The sequence below is a fragment of the Callionymus lyra genome, chromosome 15 (assembly GCF_982586985.1).
Source record: "Callionymus lyra chromosome 15, fCalLyr1.hap1.1, whole genome shotgun sequence".
In the NCBI taxonomy this organism is placed as follows: domain Eukaryota; kingdom Metazoa; phylum Chordata; class Actinopteri; order Syngnathiformes; family Callionymidae; genus Callionymus; species Callionymus lyra.
In genome coordinates, this window is record NC_141832.1 from 22,443,401 (window position 1) to 22,460,932 (window position 17,532).

At 39.9% G+C, this 17,532-nt stretch overlaps 1 protein-coding gene across 2 annotated transcripts; it reads left to right on the forward strand.

Annotated features, from left to right (window-relative positions):
* The first annotated feature begins 11,558 nt into the window (after nt 1-11,558).
* Nucleotides 11,559-15,371, forward strand: LOC148065378 (neurogenic differentiation factor 2-like). Of its 2 annotated transcripts, none has more exons than XM_087809926.1 (2): nt 11,559-11,963; nt 13,196-15,371. In XM_087809926.1, the coding sequence occupies exon 2, from the start codon at nt 13,203-13,205 to the stop codon at nt 14,295-14,297; it is 1,095 nt and encodes a 364-aa protein (XP_087666052.1). In that variant the 5' UTR covers nt 11,559-11,963; nt 13,196-13,202; the 3' UTR covers nt 14,298-15,371. The 2 variants fall into 2 exon arrangements, with proteins under 2 accessions (XP_087666052.1, XP_087666053.1); XM_087809927.1 differs by lacking the exon at nt 11,559-11,963 and adding an exon at nt 12,760-12,786.
* The last annotated feature ends 2,161 nt before the right edge of the window (nt 15,372-17,532 follow it).

Genomic DNA, 17,532 nt, shown 5'->3' on the forward strand with positions numbered 1-17,532 from the left:
ATGGTTTCATTATTGCCCCTTTGGTGTATTATATGAAATGGAGATAATGTGCATTTTATTGGATGAACTTGTTAAATCTCACATATACTTTTGCTGGAATTATTAAACCCTTAAATTGTGTCTGTGACCTTATTGATGTATTTTCTCTAGAAACAAAATGTTGCTTGAAGAGCCATTAATAAGGTTGATGTGATGTGTTTGTTTATTGTGTTTGGTGTTGAAGGAGCATCATGTGTTTATTTTGACACAAAAGCCAAAAAAATCTTTGTTATTTAATTGAGAATGTTTTCGACTTTTGTTACCTGTCAAATATGGTCGAATAATAAAAAATTGAGTTTGGCCCATGACTAAGACGGTGCATAATCATTTGGCCTTGTTTTGACTGAGTTAAAAGGCCCTTTTCTATGTGGAAAAAGGTCAGAGTGGAAACATGCTGGTGTTTTTTCCATGTTCATTATTCCACAGAGGTCTGCTTCTTATGCCTCAGTTCCATTGGGAAACTTTTTTTTTTCTTTTTTTATGGAACACAAACACACTCAAGTATTTTCTATTTAAATCAATATTTGGTTTGTCACATGGCAGCATTAAAATATCTAATATTTGCTATAACATTTTGTCTTACGTGCACAAAATAAAGCGACATAAATGAACGTTATATTAAGAAGGTTAATACATGTGTGTAGAAAATTTGGATACCAGAGGTTCCTGAGTGTCTCGCAGGAACGTCCATCACCTTTAGACAGAAGACTTGTAACTATGTGTAAACTCAACAATTATTTTGGGTATCAACGCTTTATATTTTGCAAAAAATAGCACAATAGATTGTGACCATATTTAGACTGATGCATGAAGTCAAATGTTTGATTGGGAGGGGTTTGTTAGTGTCCCACACAAAGCTCTGGCAACAAATAACAAATAATAAATAATTATAATAATTCATTTTAAGTATAAGGCATGGTCACCGTACAGACAGATAATAAAACATTTAGTTTTTAAACATACACATGTGTAAATGTTCGGGGAAATGGTTCTGTTAGTGAGAAGATATGTCCAGCAAGAATCCTGGAATCTGTTGCCTGAGGGCAGAATTATCTCCTACCCAAATGTAGGCGTGTCTTTGACAGAGAAGGAGATCAGGAGCTGTCGGTGAAGAGAAAGATGGACGGATGTGACGTCGTCATCCGCATTTCTGACGCTGCCTTCACTACTTTTATAAGTAATATAAAATGTTGCTTTCAAAGAGGATCTAAACCTTCTAAACATCTAAACATTCAAATTCTGAGGACGTCCTTCTTGGTAATAAAATTAATATTAATCGTGTAAACTATGTTGTTTGTTTACTTTTGTTTACTAATAATTAACATTTAAAATACTCACCTAATAATTCTGGTTCAAGTGTCAGCGGATCGTCAGACACGGGAACTGATGCGTGTGTGAAACAATGTAGTCTTAGAGTTTGGCGCCATCTGTTGTTCAATCAGTAAAATAGCATCTGAAATAACAAGTAGGAAGGTCGAAGGGTTTCAATTAATTTATTGTTAAACTTATGCAAATTATCGCTAAAGTCTAACGAGCAACGGCTGTTGTTATGTCAGTAATGTCTGCACATTCCCTTTGTGGCACAATTGATGCCTTTATAATTTCTGTACATTATTATATTATTCAATAACATTTGCATAAATATAAAATAATAATAGTTCGGTAGTAACGTGGCAATAAAAACGGGAAATTAATATTATTTTTTAAATCATTTTAATGTTTTTCCATTTATATAAGCAACTGTATTCATTTGTTTGTTTTTTTCTTTTAAATCAACCTTGTGTATCTCCCCACAAATTTTATTTATTTATACTTCCCAACTGACCTTGAACACCGCACATTTTTCTGGTTTAACCAGGTAATTTCTTTGCTCACATTTATTCATTCATGGAGAAAAAACACATCACAAGGTCAAAACAAATGCAGCAGATGTGTGATGCTGCTGTGTTGCAGCCATGGAGACACAATCATCTGGAATGTGACAGGACGATATGTCACATGGTGGCATCATCCATTACAATTATAAACCAGAAAGATGAAGCAGAGCGAAGATATACATGTGGAACTGTCACACTGGAAAATGTTTAGATAATTATCTGTATCAAAAACAATGAAATGCAGGAGAATCTGATTTTTTTTTTAAAAAACACGACACCTGCACGAGAACATTGCAGTATAAGAATATCTGATTTTCTCGTATAATCGTTCAATTTTTTTTAATAGTTTTTGGAAATATTTAACATGACCAATATACAGAAGGAAGCAAATATTTTTGATATAAACAATGATATTTGGATTAAGTATTTTTGATATAAACAATTGATAATTGGAAAAAAACAAAGGTCTACCTACCTACCTAACTATAAAAAACGAATAAACCACTGTTTTTTTTTTGTTTTTTTTATATTAAATTAAATGTATTTGTAAATCCGAGGGAATTAAAATAGAAATACGCACCAAACAAAAGAATAATTATATTAGGTTTTAGTCTTGAGTTTCACTCATTCAATATTCAAGTACATAGAGTTAAATGTGGCAACTCTCCTAACTAAAGCAAGTCCCCTCAGTAGGTACGTCAGGGGAGGTTCTACAAAACAACCACTAGATGGCAGCCTGTTGTTATAATTTAAATATTTGCGACGCTAAACGATCGTTTCTGAATGACAAACTAGATATAGTTGAAAAGAAGGTGTCAACTAGTGGACCTGAAGTCGAGAAAAGCGTGTGATAGATGGAGAAAATAAAATAAAAGACTGAAGTTATTAATCTTAATCAAAGATGACAATTTCGTATAAGAGAAACTAGGAAATTGATGGATGAAAGTTTAAAGCCTTTTTTTTTTTTTTCTGGGGGGGCGATGTTGAAGAAGTGGGCGTGGCCCCAGGGCGGCAAAAAGGAGGGGCCCGGAGGAGTGGCAGGTGGAAGCCATGGCGCGGGCAGAGACAGAGGACGTGGCAGTCGGGCAGTGATTTAATTAGCACCCTCTACCCCCTCCAGCCCTTCACTCATAGCATCAATAATGCATGCAAGGCCCCCTTGTTTCCACTGCCATAATTAATCCTCTCTTACTATAATTAAAAGCCAAAAAATCCCACAAGATGGTTCAGCTTGGCCGGGCGTGCGGGCCGGGGTTGGCACAGGAACTGATGGAGATACCCCTGTGGACCTCTGGGCGTGTTAAGATCAATAGAGTCGGGGTCTACAGATGAGTGGAGTGATCCAGGAGCTGTTGGAGGTGAGGAACACAAATCCATGTTCCCCTCTCTCTCTCACACACACATGCTCACACAGGGACCTCCCCCCCCCCCCCAAAAAAAGAGGCAGAGGTGGAACTTCTGACGCCGCAATTAGGACCTCACTGTCTGGGCGAGGGAACAGGGATGAATATTTCAGCCCAGTCGGGCCCCGTGCCTGGCACACCTACAAGCATACGGGAGGCCGGGATATTACCGCCGCTGCCAGGATTCCTCAACCTCCCAATCCCAGATGCCACAATTATCCCAGTTTAAAACAACCACGCTCCGCCACTATCTAAGTAAACGCCGCGATTTGTTCTTCGGGTTTTTATTTTGAAAAAGGGGGTTTTGCAAACGCTTGGACACATGCCAGCAGAGACACAGTTGGCAGAGCAGGGGTCATCATTCACATGCAGGCTCCCGTGGTTCCATCACTTCTGCCTGACAGGTCACTCACCTTCCTCAGCACTTTCTCTCCAGTAAAAGACCCTCCAATGTACAACAACCTCTCCCAGCGGTGCAGGTTCTTTGTGGAGATCCTGGTCCTGCCAGAGTCTCCTCGGCAGCATCTCCACTTGATTTATCGCGTTAAAATACCACTGCACTAATTAGTCCAGTAATTAATTAATAGGCATTTGCATTTGTGCATATGCAATTAGTGGACTGGGGAGGAGAGTGCAGATGGGGTCCGGGGCGCCTGGTGGGGGTGGGAGGGTGTGCGGGGATGGTTTTGTTTTTTAACCCCCAAGTTTTTAATTTTCAATAAAAGACTTCAAATCGTCACCTTTCACGTGAGGAAGTCGAAGAGTAACACACCGACCAGGGTTGACATCGAAACCAACTCGTTGGGACTCGTTGGATGTCGTCCCCGGATCGTAGAGATTATTAGCAGCAGATGGCAAATGCAATCACATCCCAATTCAATTCATCTATACATTGGAAGATGATCCAATTTGTCAAGCGTTTCCCGCGATTATTCACGACAACTTCCGAAAAAGACGGAGTAGTTGAAAGTGTCGGGCCATTTCAATCCTGAAGTCGTGATTTAGTGCTTGGTTTGATTCCACATCAATAGCAAAGCTTATTTATTCACTTTTGCAATTGTACACAAATCATACAAGATTAAAGATTTTCTGCCCCTTCATTCAAACTTTGTTATTTTTCACTGAGAAACATATGTTTATTTATTGGTCTTTTTGTTAATGTTACTGTTTTATTTGATGTTTATGTTGTTTATTGTGTATAACAAGGGTGTCAATGACTAATAATAAGAAAAATCCCTGGGGAAAGCAGGGCTGATGCATAACCACAGAATTGAGTCTAGTTTTAGTAAGTGTTTTAACTCTTGTGTTATCTCTGGGTCAAGGTGACCCGGGGCCCCGAAAACAAATGTGTTTGTGGTATCCCTTTTGTTATCTCTGGGTCAAGGTGACATAGGGCCCCGAAAACGAATGTGTTTGTGGTATCCCTTTTGTTATCTCTGGGTCAAGGTGACCCGGGGCCCCGAAAACTAATGTGTTTGTGGTATCACTTTTGTTATCTCTAGGTCAAGGTGACCAAGGGCCCGAATACAAACGTGTTTTTGTCTTGGTCAAGGTGAGCGACCTCCCTGGCTTCCATAAATACATATGCAGTGGTGGAGATGATTCACTTTGATCCAGAGACAACACTAGGGATACCAAAAACCCATTTGTTTTCGGGCTTTTCTGGTCACCTTGACCCTGAGTTAACACATGGGTTAAATTGTGTTTTAAATTTTAAATTAGAAACTTCTACTTTTTCATGGGACACTCAGGTCAAAACGGTTGGTATTTAGAAATCAATAAAAATCATACATTGAAGAAAAAAAAAAAGTTCTCTAAAGCCGAAATCAGAAAGTACAACAATCGCTCACAAATGTGCTGCAAAATCCTGATGCAGGTTGGCTGACTTTGTCAGTTTTTAAGTGTTAATCCTCTGTGGATGTATCATCAATGGCAAAATCAACTCTTCCTGTTAAGCCTTCTAGTTGGTCATCCATGTATATCAGCAATGCATCTCTGCCTTGAAGTTCCTTTCCATGTTTGTTTTTTCTATTAAAATGTTTCTCTTTTGTTTATTTGTTTTAGTATTTTAGAAAGGCTGCATTGAAATCCGATGCCACCAAATTAGCCATAACTACCACTGTTGCCATTTAAATTGTCCCCTCTAACCACTCCGATGAAACTACTTAAGTCAGACTTCAGAAAAGCTTCTGTGTACAAATGGTTGGTAATAATAAAACAAAATGATTGAGAAGATATTTCAATAGTTCGACATGTTCAGCTCTGTTCAGTTGATTTGAAATAACAGAAAAAGCTGATTTTGGAACATCAACTCAGGTCTTTATTTGGGTTGCACAGTCAGAATTCCTGAAGGGGGGGAAGTGTTAGGTTCAGAGAGATTTCCAAAAGTTCCAAAGAGAAATGAAATGTTCCATTATAGGAATGCTCGATGATGACTGTGCGATAAAAATTGTGGTGGTTTCTTAGCTAATATAGGATGTTCATGCCGATGAGATATGAAGCAACCAACAGTTTCTTAAACCAACCGCAGTAACGTGTCTTAATCAAGTGTAGACACTTTCTAGTAGTGATGGTCTGATGAAGCTTCATGAAACAGTGTCATGTTGTTTAGAGGTCAGTAGGTGGCGCCACCAGTTTAAAAATGATGTGATGTTTCATTAGAAAAGTTGCTCAAAACAAAGGAAAATAGTGCAGAGACCGCCATCTAGGGGGCTCTGAAAATAATGACACTGCTTCATGAAGCTTCATCACTACTTTCTTGCTCCTTATACCTGCCACAGACAGTACTTGGTTAGTTTGTACGTTGTGTATTGTTTTAAAAGTGCAAAGAGTGAGGGCTTGTCACCCTTTTCTTCAAGCAGATTCACATTTAATTTGATGATCAAATTGGACTAGTTAATATATTTACGCTAACAAATGTTCTCCCCTGAGCATTTACCGTTCATCATAAGTTTCCATGTCAAGATACTTTATGAATATACTTCAAACACTTGGACCTAAACTGGAACATGTACATTGGACTCATAACATCAAATCCCTGTTCAAGAAGAGCCAAAAGTAGTCTCAATTTGCTGAGGAGACTGAGGTCCTTTGGCGTGTTCAGGGACCTACTGAGGAGCTTCTACGACTCTGTAGTGGCATCTGCTATCTTTTATGCAGTGGTCTGCTGGGGCTGTGGAAGCTCAGAGAGGGACAGGCAGAGACTTAACAAACTGGTCAGAAAAGCTGCCTCAGTCCTGGACTGTTCTCTGGACTCCATTGAGGTGGCGGGTGAGAGGAGGATGTTATCCACACTGACATCTATCATGGACAACACCTCTCACCTCCATCACGTTACTCTGGGAACTTTAAGCAGCTCCTTTAGCCACAGACCGCTGCACCAAAAAAAACGCTTCCATAGGTCGGTCATTCCAACCGCAGTCAGACTGTACAACAATAATCTGTGTTAACTGCTGACTCGTTTGTTTCTTTAAGTAAGTAAGTAAGTAAGTTATTTGTATATATATATAGCGCTTTTCCAAACCAGGGTCACAAAGCACTTAAACAATCAAAACAAGTATATACTTTAAAGGTCAAGATAACACCGAGAACAACACAGGAGTTCCAGAAAATCAAGGAAAAGCCTGCACGAATAAAAACGTCTTAAGATGTTTCTTGAAGGAGTCAGTAGATCCATCAAGTGCAAAGAGAGAGGAAGATCGTTCCAAAGCTTAGGAGCAACAGCCTGGAAGGATTTCTCTCCTCTGGTCCTGAACCGTGTGCGAGGAACCATCAGTAGATTCTGATCCACAGACCTCAGAGCCCGAGCTGGGATGTAAGGCTGGATCAGATCACTGATGTAAGGAGGAGCCTGACCATGAATAGATCTGAAAGTAAGAACCAGAATTTTAAAGTTGATCCTGAAAGAAACTGGAAGCCAGTGAAGAGTTTTAAGGATCGGAGAAATGTGAGTTCTTCTACTTGAGCGGGTCAGAATTCTCGCTGCAGAGTTCTGAATCAACTGCAGGCGAGACAGATCCTTCTTGTTAAGACATGAAAACAAACTGTTGCAGTAGTCCAGACGAGAAGACACAAACGCATGGATTATAAGATCCAGATCATGTTGTGACAGTGTTCTGTTTCTGTCTCTGCTGCATGTTTTCTACTGCTCAGGTGAATTTCCCTGCTGTGGGATCAATACAATCCATAAATCAATCAATCAAAGACACTGATATTCTTCATCTCATTTTAGGTAAAATGTCTTCTTTTCTGATTGACTTATTGTAAATCCGTAAAATGCGCAGCAGGTGGCTCTCACTTGAGACTAATCCACCTACAAACAAGAGGCGAATACATTTGAAAATATTATAATTCCAGGCGAGCGCTCTTCCCGGAGCGTTTCAATATCAGATCCAAGCAGCACTGAGTGGTTTCGCCCTGAGCTCCAAGCTGGCTAAAGTCATGCTGTTGACATTTAGCATTTACTTTGGCAAGGTGATCTGAAGGTTTTGGGGGACTTGTTGAGAGGCACAGCGCTCTGTTTTCCTCCAGCTGAGGTGAGAAGGCCTCGGATTTTTGGCCGAATTCCCTTTTTTCCACAAAACAGACACGATCGGCACGAGTGGGCGGGACGACGCCATCCTGCCGTCACATAAGGGATGGGACACATTAGCGAAAACGTGCCGCATCAGGGCTCGGCTGCCACAGCTGCTATACGATTGGTGACCCCGTGGATGACCCCGCAAACACTTCCTGGTGTCTACCGAGGGAACCAGGCCCAAGGACATGATACGCCTCTATCAGCATTATCTGTTCCAGGTCCTCTGATCCCTGAGCTGGACCGGTGTTGTTTGTGCCAAATTGGACTTGGTGGTCATTTCTCCCACATTAACTCCACTAATGTGGGCTAAATAGAGACTTAAATGTTGGAGTGGACAGGAAAGACCAATGTCCTGGATTCTTGTAGCGGTGCCATCTACGGGTCTCAATCCAGGACAGCAATTCAATGCCCCCCCCCCCCCTCCCATTCCCATGCTCATTTTTCACTCGTGGGTTTTCACACCTGGGTCTCCCCCATGTCTAGAGTTGCCCCTCATTCTCTGGCATTTACCCCTGAAGGCACCATCAGCTCTGTGCACTGGAAACACCAGCCGCTCTGGCAGTAACAACACATTCAGAAACACCGCTTCAGTCAGACACACATACACTTCCCATACATCCGTGTCACATCAGACCCTTTAATCCACCTCATTTTCGGCGTCGGCAAGTGGGTCATCCGCGGTGAGTGTTTGGCCCACAGGAGTCAGAACAAATCATAATTGGTTCAGTTTGTCGTTCCTCAGAATACATCGAAGCATAATTTGATCCAATTAGGTAAATAAATAAACAATATGCCTTCTGTTCCGCGGCCCTAATGCACTTATAATGCATCCCCATCCCCCTACAATGACACCAGATATGTGGCGGAGGCAAACACTCGTTTATTTCAACTGATTCTGTAACACCATGTGAATAGACCTTTTATAAAAACCATATGCTGGTTTCTCTTAATAAGGTCATTGATCAGGTAATTATGAATGGGTTTTGTTTTTTATATATTATTTCCCTACATGTAAACTATTAATCAAAATAATCAAATAAATTATATATATATATATATATATATATATATGGTGTTTTTCTTCCTTAAACTGCATTAAAGCTAAGTCTTATAGCAGATGTTTGCATGTAGAAACAAAACAAGATACCACAAGATCAATCTTTGCATCGTTTCCTAATCATTAATTAATTATTAATAATTTTTGTAGATAGTAACGTAAAGTGACATGTTTATTTGAGTCTGAGCTCATTATCTTGGAAAAAAAATATGTTTAAACAGACCAAAGAAATGTCGTACATTTGATTCATTGATGTAGCTTGTAGCATGGGAGCCCACAAGGCAGGTAATTGGATCATGTTCAGTTCAGGTAAAGTCAAGACCATTTTTAAGACCACTCTTAGACATAGACAGGGTTTAAGGACTGAAAACTGAAGGCCTTGGCTCCATATCTACGTAAATTCAGAGATTCTATAGGTAAAGCTAATAGTGAACTAATGACCATAGCATCCTTCCAAGGGCCTGAGTACTATCAACTGAAAATTAATTTCTCTCTTTACTTTCCCCAGAATGTTCTAAGAGCAAGACTAGGAATCTGGGGATTGGACTGTCAAGACCTTATCCACTGGACCAACAAGAGAGCAGATGCCTACCATTCTACCTGCTCCCGTGGATGGAAGTCTGTTGACCAGGCAATCCCTAACCCTAACCCTAACTCTTACCCTAACCCTAACCCTAACCCTAACCCTAACCCTAACCCTAACCCTAACCCTAACCCTAACCCTAACCCTATGGATCCCTCCCTTTTGTGGGCTCATTATTATTATTGCCAAATAATAAAAAATATTATTGCCTATCTATGATGTTCCAAACCTCTAACCCTATGATGAACTGACTGAAATATTTATACAAAATATATTTAGTTCAATGAATTTTTAGGGTAATATAATAATCTATTCTACATGATTAAAAAAGAGTTATCAAAGGCACATTTATTCAAATAAAAAAAAAATGTCTGTATTTTCCTGCTCTTGCATGGGTAGAGTTTCCTCACACTGTCCAAAAACATATCGGGGCTGATTGATATAACTCTAAATAGTCCATAAATTGTGAGTGTGTTCTTCTTGCACAAATTAGATAAATAAATAGATACTATGAAGGAGAAGCAACCTTTTTCAAAAAGTTAAGAAATGCAATTTTTGGTATTACCTAAAGAGCCTTTTAGTATTTTTGCCAAGAAGGTTTTTAGTTTAAATTAAAAATGTGGAATATTTATATTTTCAGGAAATGTTGATAATGGGATGAAGAACAGATGGTACAATTTTGCTCCTGTTCTGAATAACCATCTGGTTCCACAAATTATTTGTAAGATTTATTTGTTTCTCTGTGGTTCAGATTGAACTCTTGTTGCTGTCGCATCCAATATGTTTCGCGAGTCAGCTCCAGGATGCTACTCCCACCTGTGGTCCCATTTAGCTCGTATCTGTCACATTTATTGCAATCACTCAAAAGGGTGTCAAACTACTTATCTGCAAAATTAAAATAATATTGGGGGTGTATAGATATATAAATAAATACAGTAAATCATTTCAGATTTGATAAATGAAGGTACAAAATAAAAATAAATCCTATCCAAATAATTGCACAAATTATTCACAAACTCTTGGTAAATTTGACTATTTTTAGCAACAAAAATAGTCACTTAAAAGTGTTGAAGCTGAGGAATTTTGCGCTTTAGTTTTTTGAGCATTATGACGTCATCGCGATCGGTTAATATTTATATAAGGAGAACAACTGTGGAAAATCAGTCCTTTTTTTATTTGCCTTTAAAAATGCTATATTGGACACAGTATTCATTTTTATTCATTGTAATTTTTAAATTGTTTATCATTTAATCACATAGGCACCATTTTTTTTTGTAAAAATCAAATCAATGAATGTATGTCAAGTATAAAGATGAATGAGTGATTAATATTAAACTCACTTGTGCAGGTTTAGCAATGGAATTAACTTGTAAATCTGTAAACTTAAACGGATGAATATAAAAACCTAAGTGCACTTTCCAAGACACATCTCTGTGATTCAACAGGATGTACTTGTATTTCATGATGTAAAATCATTTAAAATTTGTTTTCCTCAATGTACTTCTATCTTGCTCTCAAGGGGTCCCTCTTAAGACCTCACCTTTATTTCCACTTGAAATAGTGGATCAGAATTCATGATAATTGTTTATCAAAACCACTTTAAAACATGTAAATCGAGCTATTTGACAAGTCATATGAGTCATATATTTATTCCATGACCTCATCACACATCAACTTAAGATAGTGTGATGTGGTAAATAAGATGCTTGGTTATCATCTTTACTATTAGATCACTAGAACTAAATATAAGCTGCAAAATGGTCGACAAGATGCCTTTTGACAGTTTTTCTGATTGGGAAAAGTCACTATTGTAGGTCAGTGATTATTTCTGTTTTTGTTCCTCCTCCTCTATTTTTATTTGCTCCCTCCATCTTCTGTTTTTCCTCCTCTTTCTGGCTCTGTGAGTTGCTAGAACAGTGACAGATGGCGAGGAGGCCCTCCTCCCTCTCCCCCTCGTTCATCAGCACCACCACCTCTCTCTCTCTCTCTTTTTTCCTCCTTCTCTCTCTCTCTCTCTCTCCCTCTCTCTCTCTCTTCCCCTTGGGAGGGCGAATCTCTCCGAATGCATGCGCATGTCAATCACTGGGATTCTCATGTGATGGCTCTTGCCGGTGACGTGCCTGCCATATGGGCGCGCGCATCATAGACTGGAGCTGGTATGCAACCCCGTCCCCGGTATAGCTCACGGTTACCGATCACACACACACACACACACACCTCCGCACTGACACACACACACACCCCACGCTCACTCCGCGCTCAGACACGGAGACGCGAGGACGCACCGCATCCCCGTGACTGGAGCGCGCCTGGAGAGACGCAGCGTCATCATCCCTTGCACCGGCTCGGATCGTCGGCTCGTCCCCTGAAGATGGTCTAGAAGTCCTTTGTGTCCCTCCATCCTGCGTGAAGAGCTCGAGACGAGGTAAGGTTCAGTGGAACAATGAGTCCTTGATGATGTTCAAAATGGTGGACGAATCAATCGAATTAACTCCTAAATGATGCTCCAAAAACTAAAAAACTGTCTTAGATTATTGACAATAATGTGGATTTATAACATAAAACTGATCGTGATTTAACATCTGATCAACTAAACTATATTATGAAACAAAATGTGTCATTCTTTTTAGATTTCCATTAAACTTTAGACATCTAAAAGTTAATATTTTTATATATAAAATATATTTAATATACATAGTTCTAAACAAAATATTTTTAAATAATTCATTAAGTTTCCATTTTAAACGGTGTGTAATTGGAGATTTATAGACGATAAAGAAACAACAGGGGTGGAGACATCGCCATTAAGTTGAGTGATTTACCTCGAGGCTCATTTAAGTTAAATAAAATATATATATAAAAAAAAAAAAGGGATGAGGAGTGTTTGAGAAGTTACACGTTTTTATATATTTAACGAGGGCTAAAAGGATACAAGCGATTTCCATTTGTAGAAGTAAAAAGGTGCGTGGAAATGGCGCGCTGGTGCATACAGAATTATGTGTGAAATCTATTTCTTGTAGTCGACATGGTCATTAAAGCTCGTTTTTTTTGCGTTTATAATTGAGGGGAAACCCCTTCTGAGCACCGGGATTTAGAAAGTAGATTTTGCCGCTGGCACACCCCCGAGATAATTGCCCACCCATCACAGCCCACCTTATACCACGGGGGTCTCTGCTGATGCACAGTGATCATAATAGATGAGAGGAGAAGGTCGTGTCGTCTTCTTGTGTAGGACTTTATTCCAAAAGGTATGTTTATCCACTTTTAACTCTTTAATAAATAGTATCTCACGCAATTTGAATCGAATTGAGATTAATTTCGATTTATTTCGATTTATTTTTTCTTATTGGAGTTGATTTAATAATCCGTTAGGTTTTATGGAGGATCTCAGCCTATTAAATTAAATAAAAAATCCTCTCTGAGGAGTCGGGTGAATAGTATTGGAATGCAGCCAGGAACTGGGCGTCGCGAAGAGTGAAAGTGTCCACACCATGGCCCCCTTGGGACCTGTAATGTGGCCCCTGCCGCCGGGAGCCGCTGCGAGACGCGGCGGTGACAGCTTGAAAAATGGAGGATGATGATTTTTATTTGAATGGATTCTCGTGGATTTTATATTTTATATTTTTAAATATATATTTTTTTGTTTGTTTGCCATAGAGCCACGATGTTGACGAGGCTGTTCAGCGACTCCTCGCTGCTCCCGGACGTGCAGAAGTACGCGGCCTGGGCGGACGACAGCGACGGAGACGAGTCCAAACTCAAGGACGACGACCAGGACCAGGACATGGAGGCCTCCGAGATGGGGGGCGACGACAGCCGGACCCAGTCCGAGCACGCCGGGGAGGAGGACGACGACGATGACGACGACGACGACGATGACGTCGACGATGAGGACGGCGAGGACGGCGAGGACCAGGACGGGGGGAGGCCCAAGAAAAGGGGTCCCAAGAAGCGTAAAATGACGCCGGCCAGGATCGAGCGCTCCAAGATGCGCAGGGTGAAGGCCAACGCCCGGGAGCGGACCCGCATGCACGACCTCAACTCCGCGCTCGACAACCTCCGCAAGGTGGTCCCCTGCTACTCCAAGACGCAAAAACTCTCCAAAATCGAGACCCTGCGTCTGGCCAAGAACTACATCTGGGCTCTGTCGGAGATACTGCGCTCCGGGAAGAGGCCAGAGCTGGTGTCCTACGTGCAGACCCTGTGCAAAGGTCTCTCCCAGCCCACCACCAACCTGGTGGCGGGGTGTCTGCAGCTTAACTCCAGGAACTTCCTGACGGAGCAGCAGTGTCCGGATGGGAATCGATACGGATCCGGATCCTTCTCCGTGCACTCGTACCCGTACCAGTGCGCGCGTCTGTCCAGCCCGCACTGCCGCCAGGGATCGAACTCGCACCCGCTGAGCACCCACGGTTTTTGCTCGACCTACGACTCTCTGTACGCAGGCAGCGGGTCCCCGGAGTATAACAGCCCGGAGTACGAGGGGCCCATGAGCCCACCCCTCTGCGTCAATGGCAATTTTTCCCTCAAGCACCAAGGATCCGCGTCACCGGAACCGGAGAAGGGCTACCACTACTCTATGCATTACTCCGGCCTGCCCGGGTCCAGACCCAGCGGGGCCCATAACCTTGTGTTCGGGTCCTCAGGGGCCCGCGGCGGAGGAGCCCATTCTGAGAACACCCTGCCTTATCACGACATGCACTTACACCACGAGCGCGCCCCCGTGTACGACGAACTCAACGCGTTTTTCCACAACTAGACATCTCTCTCCAGCACACAGATGGAAGAAGCTTCAGATAATCTGGATAGATGTGTGTCATCTGTGTTAACTTATTGTTGTTATTGATCGCGAGGGGAAGTGACAGACGGTCCCTCTTTCGTGCCACGGATTGGGGGAGATTTTTCAAATGTGAATTATGTTTGGTGGTTGTTTGTATTTTTGCTGCCCAAAATGGAACTTGTCCACACCCGAGTCACTTCTCCCCCCCTTTCCCCCCTTACACTGAGATTGAATTGACATTTTATTAAGGGGGGAAATTGAAATTAAAATGTGAAAAATCTGGGAGAGCGTGTTCTCCAGCGTGTTGGATCAATCGTGTCGCATCTATGCAAAACCAGACAAGGACCACAGAGAGTCAACAAGTCACACACACAAACACTCACACACTCACAGGAGACACACACACACACACACAAGTCAGCCTGCCCAACAAATCGAATGAAACAAACGACTCCATTATACATTTCTTTTTTCCGCCACATAACCCATTGTTGTTATATTGTAATTATTATTGTTGTTCATTTGTTCAACAAACACCAGCGTTGCACGGTAACAAATAATATATTACTTTTAATTTATTTCGAAATGACCTTGGTTTTTGAGTTTACATTGAAACGGTGAATAAAAACTGTGTAACTAAGTTCATCACTTGTGTCATTTGACTTTAAAAGGTTTTACGATTTTGCAAAAAATAAAAAAGGTATACCTTTTCCCACTTGCTTTTCTATTTATAACTATAGTTTAAAAGGCAACATATTTTAATTTACCAAAATTATCATTCTTTGAAACAGTTATTTCTAAAGTATTATAAAGCAACGTTAATGGATGATTTAATTTAACACGAAATGCGGCCTATATTATTATTTATTATTATTTATTTTATTTTTAAATTATTGTTATTATTGCACGGATTTGTTGTGTTTGATTTCTGTATCTACTGTTAATAACCTGCGTGGAAAAGAGGAGCAAAGTTCCTCTTTCAAAAAACCAATATCATTGTATTGAACCAGCTTTGTGGTCAAATTTAACTGACAATAAATACGATTAAATCTGCCTTGTATTATTTCCTTCTCCTTCAAACACGAAAGGTGAAATGCTAGAGGAGAGTGAAAGGATGTTTCCACTGGAGAGTGGAGTGATGCTGGCCAGGCCTCGCAGCAACGTGGGCCTCGTGAATCCACGCAGGAGTCACGGAAGACTGCTGGCACGCGTCCTGCTCTGCTCGGTCTCTGCCAATGTGCCATTTTGCTTGGCTCCTTCTTCTTCTTTTTTCTTTTTACAAATGCAGGGGATTTATTCCATCGTCAGACAGAGGTTGGGAGGTGTAATAGTGGAAGGTGAGGTAATTAGAACACGCAAATGAACAAACGTGCAGGAAGGTGAGGCCAAGTTATGCGCTCACGGTCACACACACGTTGAAGTTAGAATCAAAAAGGTTTAATTCTTGTAAATATGATGATAAATATATTATATAAATGTTAATAAAAACCTACAAATACGATCCTTCATTTCTCAATTAAATATAAATAAATAACACTTGTTGTATATGTCATCTGGTTATTTGATATTCAAGAGTAAAATAAATAAATAATTAAACTTGATTAAAACATCTACTAAAATGTTAAACTAGATATGAAGCACATCTGTTCACTTCAGTAATGATATGACATGCGAACACACCTTCGTTGTCATCTTTGGTTTGGAGTGATCCCACAGGACCCAACTATACCACTATCAACACATTATTATATTAATATATAGTGAGGTGAAAAGTTCTGTTGAACAATCTTACAAGTTGGCAAATAAACGCGTTTTAATGACCCAGAATCGATTTTTTTTCTTGGCTCAGATCCTTTCCAATTAATTAAATATACGTATTAAAGTGTCTCGTGTGTTTAGTACATTTAGACAACTTTCTTATTTAAAGACGTCATTCCATCATTGACATCTTGCAATCTTTGTATCAACGCTATAATATATTATATTATTATTATATTACATTTTTTAAATGCGCTTTTTAATATATGAATGGGTTATATGTTTTTTAAAACATATACAGTACATACAAATTGGGAATAGATAAATGTATTATAGATAAGGATTGTCCGGAATAAATCCTCAATTATAAAATGTATCATTGCACCTTTAGTTCAAGGTATCACCTCTTTTACAACTTTTTCTTCTCAAATTTCATTAAATGCATATATAAATATGTTTGTATACAAAGTGATTCCTAAAACACTATACAAAAAATTCTAAGACGAGTACAGCAAACGACTCACAAATATGTGTTTTATATATAAATATAATATATGTAGAAACCAATACATATGCGATATTACAATTAAAACATATAAAATAGCATCTTAAATAATTTTAAATACCGAAGCAATTTTTTTCAATGAATACAACTATTGTTTAAAGTTTTAGTTTAAAAAAATGTATCCTATGAATCTAGTATTTATTCAACGTATTGTCAAAAAATAATTGTAATATTAATAATTCCATGACTGAACATCATATTTGCAAAACTAAAATGTTTTCTTGACCAAACTAATTCAGGTTTTAAGCTCGGCAAAGAAGGACACGTTAACAGGTAGAAGGTTGACTTGAAAACTCCCAGACGCTCTCACATTTCCATCATCTGCACAGCGTGAACGGGCCGAGAAAGTGTGTGTTTTTTTTTTTAACAGACTGGTGGAGAATATCAGTGCCAAGTCCCTTAATGTTCCCCAGCAGCAGCACCAGGAGCTCCAGAGAGGGCAACCCGACGTGTGTGTGTGCCAGTGTGCCAGTTCAGAGGGCCAAAGAGGCGCTTCTGGGAGGAGTCCATGTTTCTTTCCTAATTTTTGCAGCATCTGTTCATTATCCGGGACGTTTAAAAACGAGAGCGCTCATCCAGTCTAACCCTCTTCTCTCACACACACTGGCAATCTTTAGAACACAAGCGCATTCAGTGTGTGTGTGTGTATATAGGTCACATTATTGTTGTCACGGGCCAACTTATATATATTTTTTTCACCATTGAGTTCATAATTCAAATAAAGCGATAAAACGATCTTAATAAATGGCGTTTAATTCAGTAGTTCTCTTCAAGCATATTCCACTTAATTTATGCAGATAGTTTTTAATTTTATTTTTACTCCTTTAGTTTGCCATTTTTTTTTTTTTACCAATGAATGACTTACTTATCCAAAGAGCGAGGGAGAGAGAA